At 39.6% G+C, this 27841-nt stretch overlaps 1 protein-coding gene across 1 annotated transcript in view; it reads left to right on the top strand.

The window, feature by feature from the left end:
• The window catches only part of camk1a (calcium/calmodulin-dependent protein kinase Ia), a 47668-nt gene that overhangs the window by 17032 nt on the left and 2795 nt on the right, over window positions 1–27841 (top strand). The window contains exons 2-10 of the mRNA XM_060918266.1: window positions 945–1076; window positions 4908–4982; window positions 5061–5199; window positions 19071–19197; window positions 19423–19498; window positions 22892–23004; window positions 23249–23327; window positions 23450–23537; window positions 25155–25326. Coding sequence (XP_060774249.1) covers window positions 945–1076; window positions 4908–4982; window positions 5061–5199; window positions 19071–19197; window positions 19423–19498; window positions 22892–23004; window positions 23249–23327; window positions 23450–23537; window positions 25155–25326 — 1001 coding nt within the window. The remainder of the gene's footprint in view (window positions 1–944; window positions 1077–4907; window positions 4983–5060; window positions 5200–19070; window positions 19198–19422; window positions 19499–22891; window positions 23005–23248; window positions 23328–23449; window positions 23538–25154; window positions 25327–27841) is intronic.

Raw genomic sequence — 27841 nt, 5'->3', positions numbered from 1 at the left:
AAACATCAGAGGTAATCTTCAAATAGAAGAAACAGATGCTTCTTCTCATGTGTTAATTCTGTAACTCTGTCCACCATAATCTAACAAGCTGCCTTCACACCACACACCGTTACTCTTTTTCTGCATGTCTCTATGTTTCTGCCTGTGTATCTGTGGCCAAGGTTATTATCTATGAATTTCTGCTGCAGAAGCAGAGCTGTCATTATGATGTATGCAAAAGTTAACTAAGAAATTTCTGTACAATAATTATGGTAAATAGCTGAACATATCCATTAAAAAATGTATAAAGAACAGGCTAAAATTCCATATCAGACGTTGGTCATACTGGTCATGTGAAGGTGTGCACCTGTGTCTGTGTCGCTCTGGAGAGACACACTGTTTGAATAAATTGCTGTCTTTCATGCTGCAGAGCCTGACAGCACTGAACATTAAAAAATAAATTAATTAAATAAAAAAAACCCCCAAACTATTCACTATAATAATAATCTGACCTGATTCTTTATTGTGTCCTGTTTTTCTTTCTGAACACACATAATATAAATGATACTAAGCTTTTCATTACATGCACAGTAAAGTTATTAGAAATATATTATCACCTACATCTTTTATGTCAAAACGTGATATCATGCCGCACCCATCTGAGACCAGTTTAACACTTTAGGTGTTCATTTCAAAATGTCAACCCTTTATCGGTCGGAAGTGTTTAAGCAGTGGCAAGCAAAGCCATACTGGAATTCTCCTTCATTGGTAACAGTTGTGATTTGCCAGTTTTTATACATCCAGCAGATACTTCTGTGGTGATATAAAGCAGCTCTGTCCATCATTGTGTCCCTTTAATGCAGTCTCGACATTCAGCTCTATTATCCAAACCCAGTACAGTCATAACAGCATAAATGGTCTCACATGAGATGTTTCCTTCCCCCTCATCTTGGCTTCTTTTGCAGGGGGGCATTCTCTGAGGTAGTGCTGGCTGAAGAGAAGAGCACTCAGCGCCTCGTTGCTGTCAAATGCATCCCCAAGAAGGCACTGGAGGGCAAAGAGAACAGTATTGAGAATGAGATAGTTGTACTGCACAGGTGATGAATGTACCGATACAAAACACACAAGAAAATAAGATGTTATATGGCTGGGTTTCATAAAGAGACAGAACTCATTTGACAGAGACTATTATTCATGATGAAGCACATTTTTTTAAGCAGAGTTGTATAGCATAACAGTCTGAGGGTGCAACTGGAGATGTATACTGTTTGTAGAGATGCAGTAGTTGCTCTCTCTTTTGTAGAAACAGTAACTTCTTGGTCAGTCATACTTGTTTATTTTGTATTTAATGCCTCTGCAAAAAGGGTTAAGATATTTACCAATACTTCCACCCTGATGATGCTTATGTAGAACTTGCATATTGCTGTTATACAATTGGAGGGGGGATTTACAAGGATGGCAATGGTTAAAAAAAAATCTTGATTGTGGTTACCAGCTACAGTGGTGCTTGAAAGTTTGTGAACCCTTTAGAATTTTCTATATTTCTGCATAAATATGACCAAAAACATCATCATCAGATTTTCACACAAGTCCTAAAAGTAGATAAACAGAACCCAGTTAAACAAATGAGACAAAAATATTATACTTGGTCACTTATTTATTGAGGAAAATTATCCGATATTACATATCTGTGAGTGGCAAAAGTACGTAAACCTCTAGGATTAGCAGTTAATTTGAAGGTGAAATTAGAGTCAGGTGTTTTCAATCAATGGGATGACAATCAGGTGTGAGTGGGCACCCTGTTTTATTTAAAGAACAGGGATCTATCAAAGTCTGATCTTCACAACACATGTTTGTGGAAGTGTATCATGGCACGAACAAAGGAGATTTCTGAGGACCTCAGAAAAAGCATTGTTGATGCTCATCAGGCTGGAAAAGGTTACAAAACCATCTCTAAAGAGTTTGGACTCCACCAATCCACAGTCAGACAGATTGTGTACAAATGGAGGAAATTCAAGACCACTGTTACCCTCCCCAGGAGTGGTCGACCAACGAAGATCACTCCAAGAGTAAGGCGTGTAATAGTCAGCAAGGTCACAAAGGACCCCGGGGTAACTTCTAAGCAACTGAAGGCCTCTCTCACATTGACTAATGTTCATGTTCATGAGTCCACCACCAGGAGAACACTGAACAACAATGGTGTGCATGACAGAGTTGCAAGGAGAAAGCCACTGCTCTCCAAAAAGAACATTGCTGCTCATCTGCAGTTTGCTAAAGAGCACGTGGACAAGCCAGAAGGCTATTGGAAAAATGTTTTGTGGACGGAGGAGACCAAAATAGAACTTTTGGTTTAAATGAGAAGCATTATGTTTGGAGAAAGGAAAACACTGGATTCCAGTATAAGAACCTTATCCCATCTGTGAAACATGGTGGTGGTAGTATCATGGTTTGGGCCTGTTTTGCTGCATCTGGGCCAGGACGGCTTGCCATCATTGATGGAACAATGAATTCTGAATTATACCAGCGAATTCTAAAGGAAAATGTCAGGACATCTGTCCATGAACTGAATCTCAAGAGAAGGTGGGTCATGCAGCAAGACAATGACCCTAAGCACACAAGTCGTTCTACCAAAGAATGGTTAAAGAAGAATAAAGTTAATGTTTTGGAATGGCCAAGTCAAAGTCCTGACCTTAATCCAATGGAAATGTTGTGGAAGGACCTGAAGCAATCAGTTCATATGAGGAAACCCACCAACATCCCAGAGTTGAAGCTGTTCTGTACGGAGGAACGGGCTAAAATTCCTCCAAGCCGGTGTGCAGGACTGATCAACAGTTACCGCAAACGTTTAGTTGCAGTTATTGCTGCACAAGGGGGTCACACCAGATACTGAAAGCAAAGGTTCACATACTTTTGCCACTCACAGATATGTAATATCTGATCATTTTCCTCAATAAATAAATGACCAAGTATAATATTTTTGTCTCATTTGTTTAACTGGGTTCTGTTTATCTACTTTTAGGACTTGTGTGAAAATCTGATGATGTTTTAGGTCATATTTATGCAGAAATATAGAAAATTCTAAAGGGTACACAAACTTTCAAGCACCACTGTATAAATAAAAGTAGCAGTTCTGTGAAAAAACTGACTTTGTGCTGAGGATTATTATTATCATTATTATCCATCCATCCATTATCTGTAGCCGCTTATCCTGTTCTACAGGGTCGCACGCAAGCTGGAGCCTGTCCCAGCTGACTATGGGCGAGAGGCGGGGTACACCCTGGACAAGTCGCTAGGTTATCATTCACACCTACAATCCATTTAGAGCCACCAGTTAGCCTAACCTGCATGTCTTTGGACTGTGGGGGAAACCAGAGCACCCAGAGGAAACCCACGCAGACACGGGGAGAACATGCAAACTCCACACAGAAAGGCCCTCGCTGGCCGCTGGACTCGAACCCAGGACCTTCTTGCTGTGAGGCGACAGTGCTAACCACTACACCACCATGCCGCTTTATTATTATTATTATTATTATTATTATTATTATTATTATTATATTGAGTAATGTAACAATTATGTCTCATTTAATATGGCTTCTCTTTCATCCTGTTTCATATAAGGCCAGTAAGGCTTAAGTCTGGAGAGAGAAGCGGTTGTAAGAGCACATGTCAGGGTAAACAATGTGGTGTTGCCTTGTAGAACTGGAGGAAGCATGCACCAGAAATGTCAGGAGTATTGGAGACAGGCCTATTTTTAGTGTCTCTGTTGCTGGGGAAACAGCACACACTGGGGTTGAGATTGTATGAAGGGTTCCCTCAGCACTTTAGTGAAAGGGAGGAGCGAAAGAGTTAAGGGGTTCAGGTAAAATAGACAGAAAGATTAAGAGAGAGAGAGAGATGCCAGTTAGTCAGTTAACTTGCTGAATTGAATTGGCAGTTGATGCTGTGAGAAATACTGTAATTAAAGACAGGGAGATGGAGGTAGAGAGAATCTATGGGACAGAGATTAACACATTAGGGCTGTGGCACATGCCAATAAAGGCAACTGAACAAGAATGCAATGTTCAGAAAAGGAAATGAAGTGAGGAATGCAAAAAAGCAAACAAAAAAACTTATGGAACAAATTAATATTGGCAGCAGTGTGTTAGAGGCACCAACAACATTTCAATGTAAACATGTGCATGGTACATTATAAACATTTAATAATTATTTTAATAATTAAGATTTTATTTAAACTAATTGGCCTTGTGGGGGGCAGCACGGTGGTGTAGTGGTTAGCACTGTCGCCTCACAACAAGAAGGTCCTGGGTTTGAGTCCAGTGGCTGACGGGGGCCTTTCTGTGCGGAGTTTGCATGTTCTCCCCGTGTCTGCGTGGGTTTCCTCCGGGTGCTCCGGTTTCCCCCACAGTCCAAAGACATGCAGGTTAGGTTAACTGGTGACTCTAAATTGACCATAGGTGTGAATGTGAGTGTGAATGGTTGTTTGTCTGTATGTGTTAGTCCTGTGATGATCTGGTGACTTGTCCAGGGTGTACCCTGCCTCTCACCCGTAGTCAGCTGGGATAGGCTCCAGCTTGCCCGTGACCCTGCACAGGATAAGCGGTTATGGATGGATGGATGGATGGATGGATGGATTAAACTAATTGACCTTATGGGATCTGGGATTTCATTCTCAATCAAGACATGGTTAAAATGGCAGCATATTTAGAACATGCAGTGACAAAATGCATTCAAACAAAGCATTAAATGCTTCACAAATAAAGAAAAGAAAAATATAGGGTTGGGGTAGATTATTTTAGAGAGAAGGGCAAGGCAAAATACATAAATATATTAAAACTGAATGAATATGGCCATGACAAGAAACCTTAGTACCTTGAAGTTAAAGGTGGACATCAGCAGAAACATCTTGTTTACCTGTCTGTCTGTTGCAGGATAAAACATCAAAACATAGTGTCACTGGAGGATATATTTGAGAGTCAGACACACCTCTACCTGGTCATGCAATTGTGAGTCTTCTGAATTTTTAAATTCAGAGTGTTCTGAATTATTAGAAACTATTACCCATTTTGTTTGTGTCTCTATAGGGTATCTGGTGGAGAGCTGTTTGACAGAATTGTTGAGAAGGGTTTCTACACAGAGAGAGATGCCAGTAAACTCATTCATCAGATATTGGATGCAGTGAAATATCTGCATGATGTGGGCATTGTGCACAGAGATCTAAAGGTAAGGTTACCACATTATTTCAACTAAAACCCTGAAGCTTGTCAGGAAACAATTCAAAGTAGGGCAAAAATGATGGGTTTCATATGTAACCATAGTTGTGCAACTAATTAAAAGGGGGGGGGGTCCCCTTGCAGAATTAGCAGAGTTTTCTTGCGTGCTTGTTTCAAAGTTGAGTACTAATAGCAAAGTCATCATCTCATGACAGGGACACCCAGGGTGCGATTTGTCAAAAAACCAGAAGGGGGGATTTTTTTTTTTTTTTTAATCATGAAACATCACAAAATTAAGGTAACAATAGGCTAACAGCTCAATAACATCCGATGATATCAGATGAATAACACTAAATGAAAACGAACACTAAACCAGAGATAGTAAATTCATCTTCCTATCTCTCTGACTAAATACACGAACACTAACACACAACAAAGTTCGCATTGCTTGTCGCGTTGCTGTGATGTTTCTCTCCCTCCGGATTAAATGGACAGTGACTCGAAAATCACTAAAATACATGAATACTAAATGAACAGTTTGCTCTGATGGCGCAGTTCACATTGTGCGCGGCTTTCCGATTTAAACTGTTTTTTTCTCATCCTTATACTTCCTGTTTCATGGACTGTAACGGATTTGCTTATTTAGTAATTTCTATACAAAATTTGCTTTGAAATTATAATCTGACACTCCAACGCGCCGTGAAAATCGGCCGTGAAAAAGGCGGCATCCGCCAAAAGGCGCGCTCAGGGGTTAAATTGGGATTGGTTATGTGGGGGGGCTCTGCCTCGTACCCGCCCCTGCCCCCGCCGCCCTGCCCCAATATACTTTTTGGAAAATAACCCTCTAATTTGATAACCATATCATATTGCACAGAGATATACACCTTATCTGTGTGTTGTAGGCCTATGTGTGTCTTGTAGTGCCCCCCTACACATTATCGCAGTTTGAATGTAGATTGGTTGGCCAATGTAACAGATTGTACAGGTTGTTGTACATTGGTTTGAAGGAAATGATTAGTGGGGGGGTCTGGGGGTCCTCCCCCAGAAGTTTTTTATTATCATACATGTTATTTGCTGAATTCTGGTGCATTTTAATAAGTTGTTAGCTGACTTTACAGAGGTAGGTTGAGCAATATCATGTTAAATCTTGTCACATGCCTACAGGTGAAAAATGTGAAGGAGAAATGTTCAGTGAGAGAATTTGAAGGCTTGCACAATCTTAAACCAAAACAGTTGATTTATTTTGGAGGATAAATGTTAAATATGCCAAAACACTGTCAGTCAAATTGTCAATCAAATATATTCATGCAGTGAATGCAACCAAATACAAACAACACTATAATATTGGAAGCATTGGAAGCAAAAGTTTTGCTGCATTCAAATGACTGTGCTTCTATTTTGCTGCTATAATATGCTCATCTTATGTATGTTCTAGACAATACAAAAAGCACCACATGCCAAATAAATAATTGAATACATAATAATAACAATAATAATTACACTAATAATAGGATCGTATGCAGGTAAAAGGGGAGACGGTGTACGGAGAAAATTATAAACAAGTCACAACGCTGAAACACAAGCCCAAACACCCGCAAACCACGACTTCTGATTTTTTTTTTAAAGCGAGCTCACAAAAAAAGAAACCCCAAAGTCGCTTATAAAAAGCGGAATTGGCAACCCACGCAGTGTTCCAGAAACCAGAATCTCTGATCGCAAGTTCTGTTCTAAATAGCTTTGACAGGTCGTCTTGTTATCAGGAAAACTATGATCTATCTCATAAAAGTCATGGGTTTATTGATTAATAAAACGATATTTAATTATTCAGAACTGAAAATCGTGAAAAGGGTTTGTTGCTTTTGTTGTGTGCGTGATCATATGCCATCCGCTCCGAGCTTATGTGCCGGGGCTCAGCCCCGGACAGCCCCGGCCCAATTTAACCCCTGGGCGCGCTGTTTGCATCCCTGCGATAGAACGCAAAGATATTGTTATTATCTACAATGTATCTATTTGCTGGGGACGTTCGTGAACATCAAAGCTGCCACTTTGGGTCATTTTGAAAGTGAGTGCAATATAGACCATAGAAAACTGTGTCACAACATGCCTGTCATGTCAACTTTTTTTTTGGTTTGTTTGTTTTATTGACGGGGTTGTCCCCGAGGATTTTTTTTCAGCAGAGATAAAAACCAGAGGGGGGGATGATCCCCACCATCCCCCCCAGCAAATCGCACCCAGGGGACACCTATAAAAATGGCCCTTCTAACTCAGTCCTGATTCTGCTCTCTACTGATAATGAGACTCACTCATTGTATTAGTACTATACCGTACTTTCTCCAAGATGAGAATCACTCAGTACCGTACTTTATTGAAGATGAGAATCACTCAAATTACTGCTTCTTCCTTGTACTAAAGGTGAGAATTAAGCACTCATTTTGATCTTTGTTAAGAATTTAGCTTGTTCAAAGTCCTATTACTGGACTCTGTTGAGTAAGAAATCACTCAAAGTAGCAGTGCTATTTTCTACTGAGGATATGAATTACTCAGGATCTGATATTCTTCCTGATTGAGAGAAGCCACTCAAGGAAATGAGTCATTCAACTGACCACAGAAAATACTGGCATTGATACATTTAGCCTGTAGAATCCGGTGAAGGTGGATGGTAAATTCCATGTCTCCACTTCACAAATGGTTGCAGTGACACTCCTCTTAATGAAAGAAGGCACCTCTTTTTGTGCATTCATGTGTGCGTGTGTGCGTGTGTAACCTGTCTTTAGACAGAGAGGTCCTTTTGTGGTACTCCCCAAAGCACACAAGTACATAATGCTTGAGAGCTCTCTCTGGACAAAGGACTGGCCTGGGCACAGTCTTATCTGCAAGAACAGTTAGGTCAATATCTTTGGCAGTAATGCTGGTTTAAGCCACAACATGGCATCTTTGAATTCTGGCCCTCAACACAGGCACTGCGTGCTGACTGACTGTGCATGCAATTTGACAATTATCCTGGTTATAATGATGGCCAGCAAATAGCTATCTAAAGTGAAACCAATGCTATATCTATTAATTGTATTGGTTAATATCGAAAGTTACACAAACTGCCAGGCACCAAGTCCTAGTGTGGAACAACTTCACTTTGTGAATTCACCAATCTCTGGACACAGGCTTGCATTTCTTCTGTGCCTGCCCATCTCTACATCATTGGTGATTTTGTACTTCCTTTGGGGATGGATATAAAACATCTCTGGATTGTCTGCCTGTAAGTGTAACTGCCTTCCTGGAAATGTTAGCTATAACTTTAGGTTCAGGGTACAGCACAGTGGTGTAGTGGTTAGCGCTGTCGCCTCACAGCAAGAAGGTCCGGGTTCGAGCCCCGTGGCCGGCGAGGGCCTTTCTGTGCGGAGTTTGCATGTTCTCCCCATGTCCGCGTGGGTTTCCTCCGGGTGCTCCGGTTTCCCCCACAGTCCAAAGACATGCAGGTTAGGTTAATTGGTGACTCTAAATTGACCATGAGTGTGAATGGTTGTCTGTGTCTATGTGTCAGCCCTGTGATGACCTGGCAACTTGTCCAGGGTGTACCCTGCCTTTCGCCCATAGTCAGCTGGGATAGGCTCCAGCTTGCCTGCGACCCTGTAGAACAGGATAAAGCGGCTAGAGATAATAAGAATGGGATGAGAACTTCAGGTTCAGTGTTAGGTTCAACTATCAGATGGAGAATGCCAGAACCCTGGCACTGACTTTTCCAAGGAGCCAGAGGTGTTTGGTTCCCCAATTCCCTCTTGTTCTCTTTTTCTTTTCTAAAAATTAGATTAGATTAGATTCAACTTTGTCATTGCACATGTCACAGGTACAAGGCAACAAAATGCAAAAGGGACTACCATCCCAGTTTACCAGTCCAAAGGCACTACCCTAGATCTCCATGCAGCAATTAAAAGGCATGTTAACTACACAACCTTAACCTTAGCCAGTTCCTTCAACATCTTTGGCCAAATCTCATCCATTGCAGAATCACCACTATGCGGGTTGCTTACTGCCATGATAACCTCAGTCATAGAGATAGGATCCAAAACATCAGAAATTTCAGGCACTGCCAGGAAGGAAGGAAGGAAAGCATGTCATGTTCAATGGGTTAAAGATGCAATGTCTAAGAATTGGCTACCAATTCATACTCGACACTCCAAACAAATGGGGCCCCAGCCTTCACCTTGCAAATGGTTAGCCCACAAGATGGCTTCACATTGCCATTTCAGACTGAGTCAAACTGGGTTACATGGCTGTCCTGGTCAAAAGTCAGTAACCTACAGACAGCATCCCCAGGCCTGGCTCCGGGGGGGTGGGCTGTAACCCTAACAGGTTACCATAGGGGAACCATCAGGGCCTTCTAGGTCTTCAGAGAGGGCTCAAACATATCAGCATTTCAAATGTTATATTTAGTTTCTTTCATTCTTTATTTTCTTTCATAATTTCTTATACCGGTAATTATTATCTTCGAATTTGGCCTTTTTTTTGCCAAATTTGCTTCAGAAATGAAAGTGTTACTGTCTTGAAAACATTCAAATAGAGTTATCCAAATAGATTTTTTTTGTTTGTTGTCTCTAGGCAGAGAAGGGTTTAGAGCTGGCTCACTCATGGGTTAGGTCGGACTTCATTGCCAGGACAGAAGGCCATGACAGTGAATGTTTATGTACAGTGGGGAAAACAAGTATTTGATCCCTTGCTGATTTTGTTGGTTTACCCACTAAGAAAGACTTGATCAGTCTGTAATTTTAATGGTAGGTGTATTCTAACATGTGGAGACAGAATATCAAAAAGAAAATCCAGAAAATAACTTTTAAATATCTATATTAATTTATTTGTATTTTATTGAGAAAAAGAAGTATTTGATCCCCTAGTAACCATCAAGAGTTCTTGTTAATACAGACAAGTTAGACTCTCCAAATTACCTTGTCACCTAAATTGAAGACACCTGATATCACTAATGACTTGTATAAAAGCCACCTGGCCACAGAATCAATCAGTTTGTCAGACTCCAAACTCTCCAACATGGGAAAGATTAAAGAGCTTTCTGTGGATTTAAGGGAGAAGATTGTAGACCTGCACAAGACCGGTATGGGCTACAATACCATTAGCAAGAAGCTGGGCGTTAAGGTGACAACTGTTGGTGCAATTGTGCGCAAGTACAAGACTCACAACATGATCATCAATCGACCTAGGTCTGGGGCTCCAAACAAGATCTCACCTTGTGGGGTTTCCAGGATCATGAGAACGGTGAGAAATAGACCTAATACAACACGGGCAGAGTTAGTGGATGATCTTAAAGCAGCTGGGATCACAGTCACCAAGCAAACAGTTGGTAACACTTTACACTGCAATGGTCTAACATCTTGCAGTGCTCGTAAAGTACCCCTGCTTAAGAAAGCACATGTGCAGGCCCGCCTGAACTTTGCCAATGAACATCTGAATGACTTGGAGAGTGACTGGGCGAAGGTGTTATGGTCAGATGAGACCAAAATTGAGCTCTTTGGCATCAATTCAACCCGTCGTGTCTGGAGGGAGAGACATGCTGCTTATGACCCCAAGAACACCATCCCCACTGTCAAGCATGGAGGTGGTAACATTATGCTTTGGGGGTGTTTTTCTGCACAGGGCTACTTCACCGTATCAATGGGAGGATGGACGGAGCCATGTACTGTAAAATCCTAAGTGAAAACCTCCTTCCCTCTGCCAGGAAGCTTAAAATGGGTCATGGATGGGTCTTCCAGCAGGATAATGACCCAAAGCATACAGCCAAGGCAACCATGAAATGGCTGAAGAAGAAACATCAAGGTCATGGAGTGGCCCAGCCAGTCTCTGGACCTGAATCCTATAGAAAATCTATGGAGAGAGCTGAAGCTCAGAGTTGCCAAGCGACAGCTACGGAATCTTGATGATTTAGAGGTCATTTGCAAAGAAGAGTGGACCAAAATTCCTTCTAATATATGCAGAAACCTGGTCATCAACTACAAAAAAAGTCTGACCTCTGTGCTTGCTAATAAGGGGTTTGCCACAAAGTACTAAGTCCTTTTGGCAAGAGGGTTCAAATACTTATTTTCCTCAATAAAATGCAAATAAATTAATACAAATTCTTTAAAGTCGATTTCTTGATTTTCCTTGTGATATTCTGTCTCAGCATGTTAGACTACACCTACCATTAATATTACAGACTGATCGAGTCTTTATTAGTGGCCAAACCAACAAAATCAGCAAGGGATCAAATATTTGTTTTCCCCACTGTAGGAAGTGTCAGATAAATTAACCAATCAGATTTTGATTTATAGTGGGAGGGACCAAAACTTTATTGCCCTAGGCCTACTCAAAGACCAGCGCGAGCTTAACTGCGAGTCGGTGCCATCAGCGCTGCAGGGTAGGTCCATGCCAAATGACCAGATAGTGGTTGCAGCACCAGATTAATTTTCTTTGTGAGAGCTTATGGTAATAGATACTGGTGAAATATGAACTGATAAAAAAAATTCAGGGCCCTAGTCTGTGTATTTAGTGAACTAGGTCATTTTGAAAATTACTGAAATTAGACCAGAATGTATCCCCTAAATCCTCACCAGGTATTTTGGGGTTTTAAATGCATTTTTCTCAGCTTATAGGCTACACAGAGGTTTGAAATTTGGTAAATTTAACTCTCTACATGTTGCTAATCTGGAAGGAAAACATAGAGCCTTCTATCTAGAAAATCCTGGCCATAGGTACTTCCTAAAAATGCTAAACATTAAGAAAAACGCACTCGCGACTGGGGTTTAGAGCCCTAAAAATACTAGAAAACAAATGTACTCATCTCCTGTCACTACCTGGTCTTATTATAAACCAGATTGCCTGGCCAGTTATGTAATGGGAGCGCTCTAGATAGAGTATTTACAGAAATATGGCAGATTCAATTGCATACCCCACAAAAAGCATTATATCTTTAAGACCCTGAATGGAAATGAAACACAGGTAGCACAGGTCTGCAACTTGGTAAATAGTTTCATTAATTCAATCACTCCAAACATGTGAAGTGTCATCTTATTTGTGCATCATTCTCTTTTTTCAATCCCAAATCATCTATTTTTAATGCCCTTGAATGTTTTTTTTTTCTGTTACATGTACTCTATAGTTCACTATATACTTGACCATGAAAAAGTAATTTAAGATCACAGATGCAGCACTCTCCTATTCATGTTTGTCATGACTGATGTTGGGTGTATTGTCTGTTTACAGTTGCATTTCTGACAGAAACTATATCTCATTCATCTCATTATCTCTAGCCGTTTTATCCTGTTCTACAGGGTCGCAGGCAAGCTGGAGCCTATCCCAGCTGACTACGGGCGAAAGGCGGGGTACACCCTGGACAAGTCGCCAGGTCATCACAGGGCTGACACATAGACACAGACAGCCATTCACACTCACATTCACACCTACGGTCAATTTAGCGCATACTTGCCAACTCTACCGATTCACACGGTAGTCTACCGCTTTTGACAGATGAATACCACCTATCGCATTACAAAATAATCAGTGAACACTGTTGGTTTTGCTCTCCTGACCTCGATTCAGCTGTTTTCAGCAGAGGGGATCCAAGTATACAGCGTCAAATAGTCATATTAAGTGAAGCCGAGAGCCAATGGAACGGTGCGATGATGTTGAATCTAAATTGTATCACTCTATCTTCCCATTCCATTGGTTCTTGTTATAGTTCTAGCCAATCAGTAATGAGGTCACATATTACAACAAATTGTGCTAGTATTTGGAAAAACCAAGCATACTCTGGTGATTGTGAACAATGAAAACTCTGAAGAAAAAATGATTCACGATGACAAGAATTTCAAGTCGACTTGGTCATCAGATCATCCAACATCAAAGCATCGAGGCAAGGTGAGAAGCATGTATTTTGTGAGGTACGGCAGTCCGATTTCCCGATCAATTTTCTTCAAATATGGTATTCAGAATACAGGAGACTGCACCATTTTTTTTCACAATTTTTAGGAGGAGCATGCCCCCAGACCCCCCCAGAAGGCCACGACTGCATCATGCAATCTGATCTACCGCTTTTTATTCTCTGGAGGTTGGCAGGTATGATTTAGAGTCACCAGTTAACCTAACCTGCATGTCTTTGGACTGTGGGGGAAACCGGAGCACCCGGAGGAAACCCACGCAGACACGGGGAGAACATGCAAACTCCGCACAGAAAGGCCCTCGTTGGCCATGGGGCTCGAACCCGGACCTTCTTGCTGTGAGGCGACAGCGCTAACCACTACACCACCGTGCCGCCCCGTATATAATTTATATCACTTTTTATTTGATGATATTTCCTTTCTGTTTTCAGATCTGAGTGATCTTTAACATTGCTCCTGTTCAAAGATCCAAACTTGTAGTCTAGTGTAGATAGTACTTGTAACAAACATTTGGTGCTGGAACTTTATAAATCGAACTAACTGCTAGTTCCTTAATAATATAGACCAAAATGTGTTTGGTCCTGCACCAGGCACAAATAGAAGGGCACGACAGTATAAGCTTAGCCCTCAAAGTAAAACAAAAATTGTGAAAGCATTTGCAGAATTCAATGCTAATAACCTTTAATAACATCTGAGACTTCCTCATACAGAAAATACTAAATCACTAATTAGAATCTATATTAAAAATGACTTATCTAAATACACAAACAAATTCAAGGGCATTAAAAAGGGATGATTTGGGATTGAAAAAAGAGAATGATGCACAAATAACAAGATGACACTTAACATGTTTGTAGTGATTGAATTAATTAAACTATTTACCAAGTTGCAGACCTGTGCTACCTGTGTTTCATTTCCATTCAGGAAATCCTATGGCCAGGATTTTCTAGATAGAAGGCTCTATGTTTTCCTTCCAGATTAGCAACATGTAGAGATTTAATATACCAAATTTCAAACCTCTGTGTAGCCTAGAAGCTGAGAAAAATGCATTTAAAATCCCAAAAATCCCTGGCAATGATTTAGGGGGTACATTCTAGTCTAATTTAGTAATTTTTCAAAATGACAAATAAAAAACCTCTGGGTCTAGAAAGCTGAAATGCTTTTGAAAACTAATTTAGATTTACATACATTTTCATCAGTAACTTCCACCATTAAAATAAAAATTGCTGCAACCAGTTTTCTATATATTGGGTCTTTTTGGCTTGGACTTACCCTGCAGTGACATAACCTTCCAAGCATTCATCAGTGGTATTAGCAAATGCTACAACCCCGATTCCAAAACAGTTGGGACAAAGTACAAATTGTAAATAAAAACGGAATGCAATGATGTGGAAGTTTCAAAATTCCGTATTTTATTCAGAATAGAACATAGATGACATCAAATGTTTAAACTGAGAAAATGTATCATTTAAAGAGAAAAATTAGGTGATTTTAAATTTCATGACAACAACACATCTCAAAGTTGGGACAAGGTCATGTTTACCACTGTGAGACATCCCCTTTTCTCTTTACAACAGTCTGTAAACGTCTGGGGACTGAGGAGACAAGTTACTCAAGTTTAGGGATAGGAATGTTAACCCATTCTTGTCTAATGTAGGATTCTAGTTGCTCAACTGTTTTAGGCCTTTTTTGTCATATCGTCCATTTTATAATGCGCCAAATGTTTTCTATGGGTGAAAGATCTGGACTGCAGGCTGGCCAGTTCAGTACCCGGACCCTTCTTCCACGTAGCCATGATGCTGTGATTGATGCAGTATGTGGTTTGGCATTGTCATGTTGGAAAATGCAAGGTCTTCCCTGAAAGAGACGTCATCTGGATGGGAGCATATGTTGCTCTAGAACCTGGATATACCTTTCAGCATTGATGGTGTCTTTCCAGATGTGTAAGCTGCCCATGCCACACGCACTAATGCAACCCCATACCATCAGAGATGCAGGCTTCTGAACTGAGCACTGATAACAACTTGGGTTGTCCTTCTCCTCTTTAGTCCGAATGACACGGCGTCCCTGATTTCCATAAAGAACTTCAAATTTTGATTTGTCTGACCACAGAACAGTTTTCCACTTTGCCACAGTCCATTTTAAATGAGCCTTGGCCCAGAGAAGACGTCTGCGCTTCTGGATCATGTTTAGATACGGCTTCTTCTTCTTTGAACTATAGAGTTTTAGCTGGCAGTGGCGGATGGCATGGTGAATTGTGTTCACAGATAATGTTCTCTGGAAATATTCCTGAGCCCATTTTGTAATTTCCAATACAGAAGCATGCCTGTATGTGATGCAGTGCCGTCTAAGGGCCCGAAGATCATGGCCACCCAGTATGGTTTTCCGGCCTTGACCCTTACGCACAGAGATTCTTCCAGATTCTCTGAATCTTTTGATGATATTATGCACTGTAGATGATGATATGTTCAAACTCTTTGCAATTTTACACTGTTGAACTCCTTTCTGATATTGCTCCACTATTTGTTGGCGCAGAATTAGGGGGATTGGTGATCCTCTTCCCATTTTTACTTCTGAGAGCCGCTGCCACTCCAAGATGCTCTTTTTATACCCAGTCATGTTAATGACCTATTGCCAATTGACCTAATGAGTTGCAGTTTGGTCCTCCAGCTGTTCATTTTTGTACCTTTAACTTTTCCAGCCTCTTATTGCCCCTGTTCCAACTTTTTTGAGATGTGTTGCTGTCATGAAATTTCAAATGAGCCAATATTTGGCATGAAATTTCAAAATGTCTCACTTTCGACATTTGATATGTTGTCTATGTTCTATTGTGAATACAATATCAGTTTTTGAGTTTTTGTAAATTATTGCATTCCATTTTTATTTACAATTTGTACTTTGTCCCAACTTTTTTGGAATCGGGGTTGTAATAAAGCAGTCAAGCCAGTGCTATCGTGAGCAAATTAGCACAGGCTAACGACCGAAAAACTAAGATTTCTGTCTCCAGACTCTTTTGTTACATGTGTGGAAATGTCATAATTTTATATGAATAAAGTAATGTTTTTTTTGTGAACGTCCCCAAATCACTCTATTGTAAAATATGTTAATTTGTTGAGTTCCGTTAATGGTTCCACTATTGTTTCTGATGGGGTGTTAATTAGTGTAACACACCTGTGTCTGGAAAGGGGTAAACTGTCTTCGTAAATCCTGCATGGACAATGTTCATTAATACAGTATATTTTTTTATTTTGCCCAATTTATTTATTTAGTCATTTATTTCTTTGTTTAAATTTTTTTTGTTCATTTTTGAATGTAAGAACGCTTTGACACACATCCACTGTTTGTACAGTGGTGCTTGAAAGTTTGTGAACCCTTTAGAATTTTCTATATTTCTACATAAATATGACCTAAAACGTCATCAGATTTTCACACAAGTCCTAAAAGCAGATAAAGAGAACCCAGTTAAACAAATGAAACAAAAATATTATACTTGGTCATTTATTTATTGAGGAAAATGATCCAATATTATATATCTGTGAGTGGCAAAAGTATGTGAACCTTTGCTTTCAGTATCTGGTGTGACCCCCTTGTGCAGCAATAACTGCAACTAAATGTTTCCGGTAACTGTTGATCAGTCCTGCACACCGGCTTGGAGGAATTTTAGCCCATTCCTCCATACAGAACAGCTGCAACTCGGGGATGTTGGTGGGTTTACTCACATGAACTGCTCGCTTCAGGTCCTTCCACAACATTTGGATTGGATTAAGGTCAGGACTTTGACTTGGCCATTCCAAAACATTAACTTTATTCTTCTTTAACCATTCTTTGGTAGAACGACTTGTGAGCTTAGGGTCGTTGTCTTGCTGCATGACCCACCTTCCCTTGAGATTCAGTTCATGGACAGATGTCCTGATATTTTCCTTTAGAATTGGCTGGTATAATTCAGAATTCATTGTTCCATCAATGATGGCAAGCCGTCCTGGCCCAGATGCAGATAACAGGCCCAAACCATGATACTACCACCACCATATTTCACAGATGGGATAAGGTTCTTATGCTGGAATGCAGTGTTTTCCTTCCTCCAAGCATAAAGCTTCTCATTTAAACCAAAAAGTTCTATTTTGGTCTCATCCATCCACAAAACATTTTTCCCAATCACCTTCTGGCTTATTCACGTGATCTTTAGCAAACTGCAGACAAGCAGCAATGTTCTTTTTGGAGAGCTGTGGCTTTCTCCTTGCAACCCTGCCATGCACACCATTGTTGTTCAGTGTTCTCCTGATGATGGACTCATGAACATTAACATTAGCCAATGTGAGAGAGGCCTTCAGTTGCTTAGAAGTTACCCTGGGATCCTTTGTGACCTCCCTGACTATTACACACCTTGCTCTTGGAGTGATCTTTGTTGGTTGACCACTCTTGGGGAGGGTAACCATGGTCTTGAATTTCCTCCATTTCTACACAATCTGTCTGACTGTGGCTTGGTGGAGTCCAAACTCTTTAGAGATGGTTTTGTAACCTTTTCCAGCCTGATGAGCATCAGCAATGCTTTTTCTGAGGTTCTCAGAAATCTCCTTTGTTCGTGCCATGATACACTTCCACAAACATGTGTTGTGAAGATCAGACTTTGATAGATCCTTGTTCTTTAAATAAAACAGGGTGCCCACTCACACCTGATTGTCATCCCATTGATTTGAAAACACCTGACTCTAATTTCACCTTCAAATTAACTGCTAATCCTAGATGTTCACATACTTTTGCCACTCACAGATATGTAATATTGGATCATTTTCCTCAATAAATAAATGACCGAGTATAATATTTTTGTCTCATTTGTTTAACTGGGTTCTCTTTATCTACTTTCAGGACTTTTGTGAAAATCTGATGTTGTTTTAGGTCACATTTATGCAGAAATATAGAAAATTCTAAAGGGTTCACAAACTTTCAAGCACCACTGTATCAGATCAAATATGCAAATTAGTGTCATAAAATTCCTTGTGAAAAATCAAATATTGATCTGAGTAGCCATTTGGCTGGGTGCTAATTGGTGTATTATGTTGGAGGGATGCCAGAATTCTTTCCCCTCTCTCTGTATGTTGATAGCCCTGTCATTCATTGTTTTTGAGAATAAATGCTGACAGGTCAACTCTTCGCCTCCTCTGCATCATATATTAGCCACACAGAGACTTTTAGTTATTATTAGCGTGACTTTACTGGTTATAGTCGGCTACACACACCCCAGTATTTTTCACTGAGACTTATGTATTCAATTCCCGATGTAATTTACTTAGTTACTTTTAAAATCAACATTGACAACTACACACAATGGAGCTACCTGGCAGCCTGCCACCAATCCCTTGCAAAATCCTTTGCCCTGTTGCTTTTTTTGTGTGTGTGTTTGGCTAAGTTTTGGCTGAGCTGAAGTCCCAGCTCTAAGAGTAATGGTTCGCCACTGCAGGATACACTTAGTATTTTTGTACCTTTCATGGCGGTTTTATTTATTTTTTTCTAGATCACTCTTTGTCTGGCCTCTAACAACAGATCTATTCAATAAGGGTTGCCAAACTGGGAGCATTAAGCTCCCAGCAACATAGCCCTGATGTTCCCCAAAGTACACAAGCCCTTTCACCATGACTAGGGCTCCATCCATTTAAGGGGTCAACTTCAAAATGGATGGATGGATGATGGACTACAAAATGAAAAAAAATGAAATGACAGTGAGACAAAAGAATACAACACAATACAAATAACATACAAAGGGGTCTGTAACCTTAATACAAATATCAGTTTAAAAAATATAAAAAGTTGATGCAAACAAAACCAAATTGAAATGCTAAACTGATTACAAATGAAAATGATCATATTTAAAAATCAATAATAATAATAATAATAATAATAATAATAATAATAAATCAAACCATAATATCACTATTTCCCTTTGTTTTCTTCCTATGACTTGGTGCAGCCAGAGAACCTTCTGTATTGTAGCATGGATGAAGACTCCAACATCATGATCAGTGACTTTGGACTGTCTAAAATTGAGGACTCTGGAACTGTGATGTCAACTGCCTGTGGAACGCCTGGATATGTCGGTATGATAAAGAGCTTTCTGTCTCTCTCAGCTTTCTTCAGAATTTTGCAGAATATGCAATAATCAAGGGGTTTGAGTGAAGCTCTTAGTGCTACAGAAGTACTCTCTATGCTCCCAGTTCTTTGCTGCTTCTCTTCAGAAGTGAAAATGATTCTAGAATGTATACTGATAGCAGCAGGGCATCTGGTCACTCAGCACATTCTCTCTTTCTTTCTTCCTTTATCAGCTCCTGAGGTTCTGGCTCAGAAACCCTACAGCAAAGCAGTGGACTGCTGGTCCATAGGGGTTATTTCTTATATATTGTGAGTGGGTGTCTGCATGCGCGCAAACCACACATATTTAATTTTATGTATGTGCATAACACGGAGTTAAATGTACATTTAATGCTTATTTTTATGTCAGTAGACATAGACAGTGGCTTCTGAAAGTATTCAGACCCCTTCACATTTTGCACATTTTATTGTTTACTAATTTAACTTTAAATAGATTAAAGAGACTTTTTGGCCATTAATCAACATGGTAAATCATGCTTTTTTTAATTTTTGCAAATTTATTAAAAACTGAAGTCTCTCATTTAGATAAGTACACCCATTCAGATCCTTGGCTAAGGCACTCCAAATTGAACTCAATTGCATCCTGTTTCTTTTGATTATCTTGAGATAAAAACTTAAAGAATTTCACTGGAATCCACCTGTGGAAAATTCAAATGATTTGCACATTATTTAGAAGCATATGCATATAGTTTCCCCACAATTCATAATGCATGACAAACAAACAAACAAAAACCCATTAAGTCCAAAGAACATGCCATAGACTGCCACGATCAAATTTTGTTGTGACATAGATTTGGGCAAGGGTATAAAATAATTTCTATAGCTTTAAATTTTCCCAGGAGCACAGGGGGCTCCATCCTTGTGAAGTCTGGAACCATCAGGACCTCTAAGAAGATGTGGCCATCCAACTAAATTCAGTAACTGGGCTAGAAGGGCTTTGGTTAGGGAGGTTACCAAGAACCCAGTGGCCATTCTAACAGTGCTTCAGAAGTCCTCCACAGATAAGAACAACCAACTCAGAAATACTTTATCAAACAGGTCTTTATGGTAGAGTGGCTAGACAGAAGCCATTCATAAGGAAAAGGCACATGGCAGGCATTTAAATGACATTCTTTATAGGAACAAAATTCTCTAGTCTGATGAGAAAGAAAAACCTCTTTGAAGTGATCTCCAAATGTTCTGGCAAAACTTCTGGCAAAAAAATGGTACAGCTCATCAACTGCATCCATCCATATGGTGGCAGTAGCATCATGCTATGGGGTGCTTCTCAGTTGTAGGGATCAGGAGGCTGGTCAGAATTGAGGGAAAGGTGAATGCAGCCAAACACCAAAAGGTCCTTGACAAAAATCTGCTCCAGAGTGCATGCAACCTCAGACTGGGATGAAGGTACACCTTTCAGTCTGACCATGACCTGAAGCATACAACCAAGACAGTGTTAGAGTGGCTTCAGGACAAGTGTCTGAATGTCCATGAGTGGCACAGCCATAGCCCAGACTTTAACTTCATGTGGAAAGACCTGAAGTTGGCAGTTCACAGATGCTCCCCATCTAATATGACTGAGCTTGAGAGGATCTGTCAGGAAGATGTCCAAATCCAGGTAAGCAAATCTTGAGGAGACTTATCCAAGAAGACTTGAAGCTGTAATTGCTGCCAAAGGTACATCTACAATGTACTGAATAAAGGGTCTAAATATTTATCTAAATAAGAGATTTCAGTTTTTGCTTTAATTAATTTGAAAATAAGAATTCTAAAAACTTGTTTTCACTTTGTCATTATTGGTTATTGTGTGTATACTGATGGGCAAAAAAGTAAATTGAATGATTTTTAAATTAAAAAAAGGTATGCATCAACTGAAGTGGTCTGAATATTTTCCCAAGACACTGTAAGTCATGGTAATTGAATTTCAGTTTGCTCAATATTGCTGTACCTATACACTACCATATATGTGTAGGCTATGGATACATTCCGATAAAGGACTAGCCCCATTTCCAGAAAAAATGGGACATTTTCCAAAATGCAATAAAAACAAAGATCTGTGATTTGTTAATTCACACAAACCCTTATTTAACTGATAAAAGTAGAAAGAAAACATTTTCTATAGTTTTACTGACCAACTTAATTGTATTTTGTAAATATAAGCAAAGTTAGAATTTGATGCCTGCAACATACTCAAACTTGGGACAGAGGCAAAATAAGACTGAAAAGTTTATAGGATATTCAAGTAACACTATTTTGGAAGATTCCACAATCAGCAGGTGATTTGGTAACATGACTGGGTGTAAAAGGAGCATGAACCAAAGGATCAGTCTTTGCAAGCAAGGATGGGCCATGGCTCACTCTTTTGTGTCAAAATTCGTGAGACAATTGTTAGTCAATTCAAAAAGAATATTTCTCAATGCAAAATTTTAGGTCTTTCAAAATCTACATTTCATAATATTGTGAAAAGATTCAGAGAATTTAGGGACATCTCAGTGAGTAAAGGGCAAGTTCGGAAACCACTGTTGAATGTACATGACCTTCAAGCTCTCAGATAGCACTGCCTGATAAACCGTCATGTTAATGTGGCAAATATAGTCACATGGACTCAGGAGTACTTTGGGAAACCATTGTCACTTAACACCGTCTGCCACTGCATTCAGAAATGCAACCTGAAACTGTATTCTGCAAGGAGGAAGCCATTCACCAATTCTATGCAGAAATGCCACTGATTTCTTTGGGCCTGAACTCATCTCAGATGGACCGAAAGACAGTGGAAACATGTGCTGTAGTCAGATGAGTCCACATTTCAGCTTGTTTTCAGGAAAACCAGATGTCAAGTTCTCAGTGCTAAAGGTGAACATGACCATCCAGTTTTTTTTTTTTTTAAATCAGAGAAAAGTGCAAAAGCCAGCATCTGTGATGGTATGGGGGGTATCAGTGCCCACGGCATGGGTGAGTTGCATCTCTGTGAAGATACCATTGATATACAGAGACATATATTGGGAGTTTAGAGAGACATCTTCATCAAGGCAACGTCTCTTCCCAGGAAGTCCATGCTCATTTGAGCAAGACAATGTCAGGGCTCATTCTGCACAGGCTACAACAGCATGGCTTCATAGACAGAGTGTGTGTGCTTGACTGGCCTGCTGCCAGTCCAGATCTGTCTCCAATTGAGAATGTATGGAGCATCATGAAGAGGAGAATCAGACAACACTGACCACAGACTGTTGAGCAGCTGAAGACTTGTATCAAACAAGAATGGACAAAAATTCCAATTGCAAAACTGCAGCAATTAGTATCCTCAGATCCCATATGATTAAAAAGTGTTAAAAGGAAAGGTGATGTAACATAATGGTAATAATGTTTCTGTCCCAACTTTTTTTGAGTGTGTTGCAGGCATCAAAATCTAACTTTGTTTAGCTTTACAAAATACAATTAAGTTAGTCAGTAAAACTATTGAAAATCTTTTCTTTGGACTTTTGTCAGTTAAATAAAGGTTCATCTGAATTAACAAATTACAGATTTTTGTTTTTACTGCATTTTGAAAAATATCCCAACTTTTCTGGAAATGGGGTTCATATCTTAAGAAAAATGGTTGTTCAAAACTCTAGAAGCTAGGAAGCACAAAAATATATATTTCTTATCACACAATGCATTTTCCAGGTTATGTGGATACCCACCATTTTATGATGAAAATGATGCCAAGCTGTTTGAGCAAATCCTGAAGGCTGAGTATGAGTTTGATTCTCCATACTGGGATGATATATCAGACTCAGGTGATTCTTCTGTTTGTCACTTTTGTGGCTTCCTTACTGAATTCAAACAATGTGCTTTACTTGTGTACACACTGCAGTGTATGCCAATTTATATGCCAATGTGCAATATGCCTAAGCCTTGATACTAAATGTTTTTTTTTTCACATTTTCTTTTATTCATCCTCAGTAGCTGCTTTATCCTGGTCAAGGTTGCCATCAAGAGGTTTTATATCTTAATGTTAATAATTTCAACTTCATCTTCCAGCTAAAGATTTCATATGCCACCTAATGGAGAAAGATCCAGAGCTAAGATATACTTGTGAGCAAGCCTTGCAGCACCCATGGTACGACTCTGGTCTCCTTTCATTTCACAGTACTTCTGAACTTTTTGTCTATGTGTTAAACAACATTTTGTATACTAATCAGTCTCACCTGCTTCCCCTTTGTCTTTCTCTCTGTTTTGAAGGATCTCGGGAGACACTGCTCTCGATAAGAACATCCATGAGTCTGTCAGCGCTCAGATTAAAAAGAACTTTGCCAAGAGTAAATGGAAGGTGTGTGTATACAGTGGTAGTTGAAAGTTTGTAAACCCTTTTGAATTTTCTATATTTCTGGATAAATATGACCAAAACATCATCAGATTTTTACACAGAGTCCTTAACATAGATAAAGAGAGCCCAATTAAATGGATGAGAAAAAAAGATTATAGTAGGCCATGTATTTATTGAGGAAAATGATCCAATATTACATATCTGTGAGTGGCAAAAGTATGTGAACCTCTAGGATTAGTAGTTAATTTGAAGGTGAAATTAGAGTCAGGTGTTTTCGATGAATGGAATGACAATCAGGTGTGAGTGGGCACCCTGTTTTATTTAAAGAACAGGGATCTATCAAAGTCTGATCTTAACATGTTAACACAGGGCAATGTCTAAGCAACTAAAGGCCTCTCTCACATTGGCACATTGGTTAATGTTCATGAGTCCACCATCAGGAGAACACTGAACAACAATGTTGTGCATGGCAGGGCTGCAAGGAGAAAGTCACTGCTCTCCAAAATGAACATTGCTGCCCAATATATAGTTTGCTAAAGATCAAATGAACAAGCCAGAAATCTGTTGGATAAATTTTGTGGATGGATGAGACCAAAATAGAACTTTTTGCCTTAAATGACAAGTATTATGTTTGGAAAAAGGAAAACATTACATTCTTGTATAAGAAATTTACCATATCTATGAAAAATGGAGGTGGTAGTATCAAGGTTTGAGCCTGTTTTGCTAAATCTGGGCCAGGACGGCTTACCATCATTGTTGGAACAATGAATTCTGAATTATTCCAGCAAATTTCAAAGGAAAATGTCAGGACATCTGTCTGTGAACTGAATCTCAAGAGAAAGTGGATCATGCAGCAAGACAACGACCCTAAGCGCACAAGTCATTCTATCAAAGAATGGTTAAAGAAGAATAAAATTAAATGTTTTGGAATGACCAAGTCAAAGTCTGGAGTTGAATCCAATAGAAATGTTGTTGAAGCATTTCATGTGAGGGAACCACACATCCCAGAGTTGAGGCTGTTCTGTACAGAGGAATGAGCTAAAGTTCCTCCAAGCTGATGTGCAAGACTGATCGACAGTTACCTTGAACATGAAGTTGCAGTTATCGCTGAACAAGAGAGTGAAATCAGATACTGAAAGCAAAAGTTCACATATTTTTGCCAGCCACATATTTGTAGGCCTTGTGTAAAAATCTGATGATGTTTTAGGTCATATTTATGCAGAAATATAGGAAATGCTCAAGGGTTCACAAACTTTCAAGCACCACTGTACTTGCATTCTTTTTTACTTGTAAATTGCTTTGAATAAAGGCGTCTACTAAATGAATGAATGTACATCAGTAGAGTGATTAATGCATCCTTGTTAATTTATAAGCACAAAAAAAAGGTTGGACAAGCATACAGTGCAAAATTTGTAGTTACTTTTTTCTGCTGCATTAAATTTTTGTTGGAAAAGTAATGATTTGACCTTTTTTTTTTTTTTTTTGGCTGACAAAATAATGCAGAGCTCATCTAAGTACTACAATGTCTAATCATGAATTTAAAAAAAAATCAGCAGTGCCAGCATTAACTGGCTACTAACAGATCATTTCTGATCCGTCATCTTGTGCCGGTGTTTCCAGCAAGCCTTCAATGCGACAGCCGTTGTGAGGCACATGAGGAGGTTACAGCTAGGCACCAGCCTGGAGGGCTCCAGTCAAATCACCACCACCAGCCCCTGCCACAGACATCTGTTCCTGCCTGCTAAAGAGCACCACCCAGAAGAAGATGAAGACAATGAAGAGCAAGAGAATGGTGAGATAGCTCATGATTTACACAACAGGTTAAGCAAGAGATGTGGCCAGCTATACCTGAGCGTACCACTTTAAGTAACTTGATGTTGAAACTTCTGTTGGTCAGTTAACATCTGAAAACTCAAGGTTGTGGTCCAGGAGTTTAACCTGTTGAGTAGAGTTTAAAGAGCAATTCCAGCAACATGTTTTTTTCCGCCCTGTGATGGCCTGGCGACTTGTCCAGGGTGTACCCCGCCTTTCGCCGGTAGTCAGCTGGGATAGGCTCCAGCTTGCCTGCGACCCTGTAGAACAGGATAAAGTGGCTAGAGATGATGAGATAATGAGATGAGATGAGAATGCTTTTTTCCTTAATGTCATGCCCCTGTGTTTAAGCAAGACTGGTTGCTGGATGTCCTGATGTAACCAGTTTTTCACAGCTCAAATATTCGACAGGCAAAATAAGCGAGTACATACAGTGTCTTGCAAAAGTATTCATCCCCCTTGGTGTTTGTCCTGTTTTGTCGCGCTACAAGCTGGAATTAAAATGGATTTTTGGAGGGTTAGCACCATTTGATTTGCACAACATGCTTACAACTTTAAAGGTGCAAACTGTTGTTTTATTGTGACACAAACAATAATTAAGATGGGGAAAAAAAACAGAACTCTGGAGTGTGCATAGGTATTCACTCCTTGTTGTATGAAACCCCAAAATAAGAGCTGGTCCAACCAATTCACTTCATAAGTCACATAATTAGTTGACTAAGATCCACTTGTGTGCAATCAAAGTGTCACATGATCTGTCACATGACATCTGTATAAATCAACCTGTTCTGGAAGGACCCTGACTCTGCTACACTACTTAGCAAGCAACATGAAAACCAAAGAGCCTCCAAACAGGTCAGAGACAAAGTTGTGGAGAAGTACAGATCAGGGCTGGGTTATAAAATGTATCCCACACTTTGAATATCCCACAGAGCACCATTAAATCCATTATAGCAAAATGAAAGAATATGGCACCACTACAAACCTGACAAGAGAAGGCCGCACACCAAAACTCACAGACCGGGCAAGGAGGGCATTAATCAGAGATGCAACAAAGATACCAATGATTACACCGAAGGAGCTGCAAAGATCCACAGCGGAGATGGGAGTATCTGTCCATAGGACCACTTTAAGCCATACACGCCACAGAGTGGGGCTTTATGGAAGAGTGGCCATAAAAAAGTAACTGCTGAACAAAACATGTTTGGAGTTTGCCCAACAGAATGTGGCAGACTCCCCAAACACATGGAAGAAGATTCTCTGTCAAATGAGACTAAAATTAATCTATTTGACCATCATGGGAAATGCCATGTTGAGGTTTGAGACTGGGATGAAGGTTCACATTCCAGCAGGACAATGACCCTAAATGTACTGTTAAAGCTGCACTGGAGTGGTTTAAAGGGAAACATTTAAATGTCTTGGAATGGCCTAGTCAAAGCCCAGACCTCAATCCAATTGAGAATCTGTGGCATAACTTGAAGATTGCTGTACACTAACACAACCCATCTAACTTGAAGGAGTTGGAGCAGTTTTGCCTTGAGGAATGGGCAAAAATCCCAGTGGCTAGATGTGCTAAGCTAATAGAGACATACTGCAAGAGACTTGCAGCTGTAATTACAGTAAAAGGTGACTCTACAAAGTATTGAATTGGGGGGGGTGAATACCTATGCACACTCCAGATTTCTGTCTTTTTTTCATCTTAATTATTGTTTGTGTCACAATGAAACAACAATTTTCACCTTTAAAGTTGTACGCATGTTGTGTAAATCAAATGGTGCTTACCCCCCCCCCCCCCCCCCCCATCCATTTTAATTCCAGCTTGTAATGCGACAAAACAGGACAAACACCAAGGAGGATGAATACTTTTGCAAGACACTGTAAATCTAATCACGCCTTTATAAAGCCCACTTCGTTTAAATGGTATACTTGCATACTGAGAAAGCACTTAAATGTAGTTTGTGGCTAATATTAATCGAAAGAATGAGTCACAGATAGTGTGAATGAAAAAAAGCCTGAAGATTAGGATGCAGATAGATATAGATTTTCACTATAGTTGGAACATGATTTTTCATCTCCTTTTGTGCCCATTCCTATAAAGGGTGGTATTGCCAAATATAATTAAATATAAAAAAGGACTCCAGAATTTTGTTAGTGTCACTAAGAAACAGGGAAACAAACATTTTTCCCCCCGAAGCAGATTTAGATTTTGCTCAGTAAAGTGAGGAGATATTAAGCACTGTGTTTTTGTCTGTTTGTAATATTTAAAGTAATACATTAAATATTTGCCAACAACAAATGTGTGCTACATGAAGTGTTGGGCAAGTTACTTCAAAACTGTTTTGCATTATTTATTACTTGTTACTGTCATTTTAAAGTAATTAGTTACATTACAATATTACTGTATTTAAAATGTAAGGCATTACACTACTATTGCATTACTTTTAAGTTACTCTCACCAAAATAACTGGAAGTATGGATTTGGCAATCTAAATGTA

This window comes from Neoarius graeffei, chromosome 4, assembly GCF_027579695.1.
Source record: "Neoarius graeffei isolate fNeoGra1 chromosome 4, fNeoGra1.pri, whole genome shotgun sequence".
In the NCBI taxonomy this organism is placed as follows: domain Eukaryota; kingdom Metazoa; phylum Chordata; class Actinopteri; order Siluriformes; family Ariidae; genus Neoarius; species Neoarius graeffei.
Note: the sequence above shows the minus strand (reverse complement) of the source record. Positions and strands in the feature narration are given on the sequence as shown.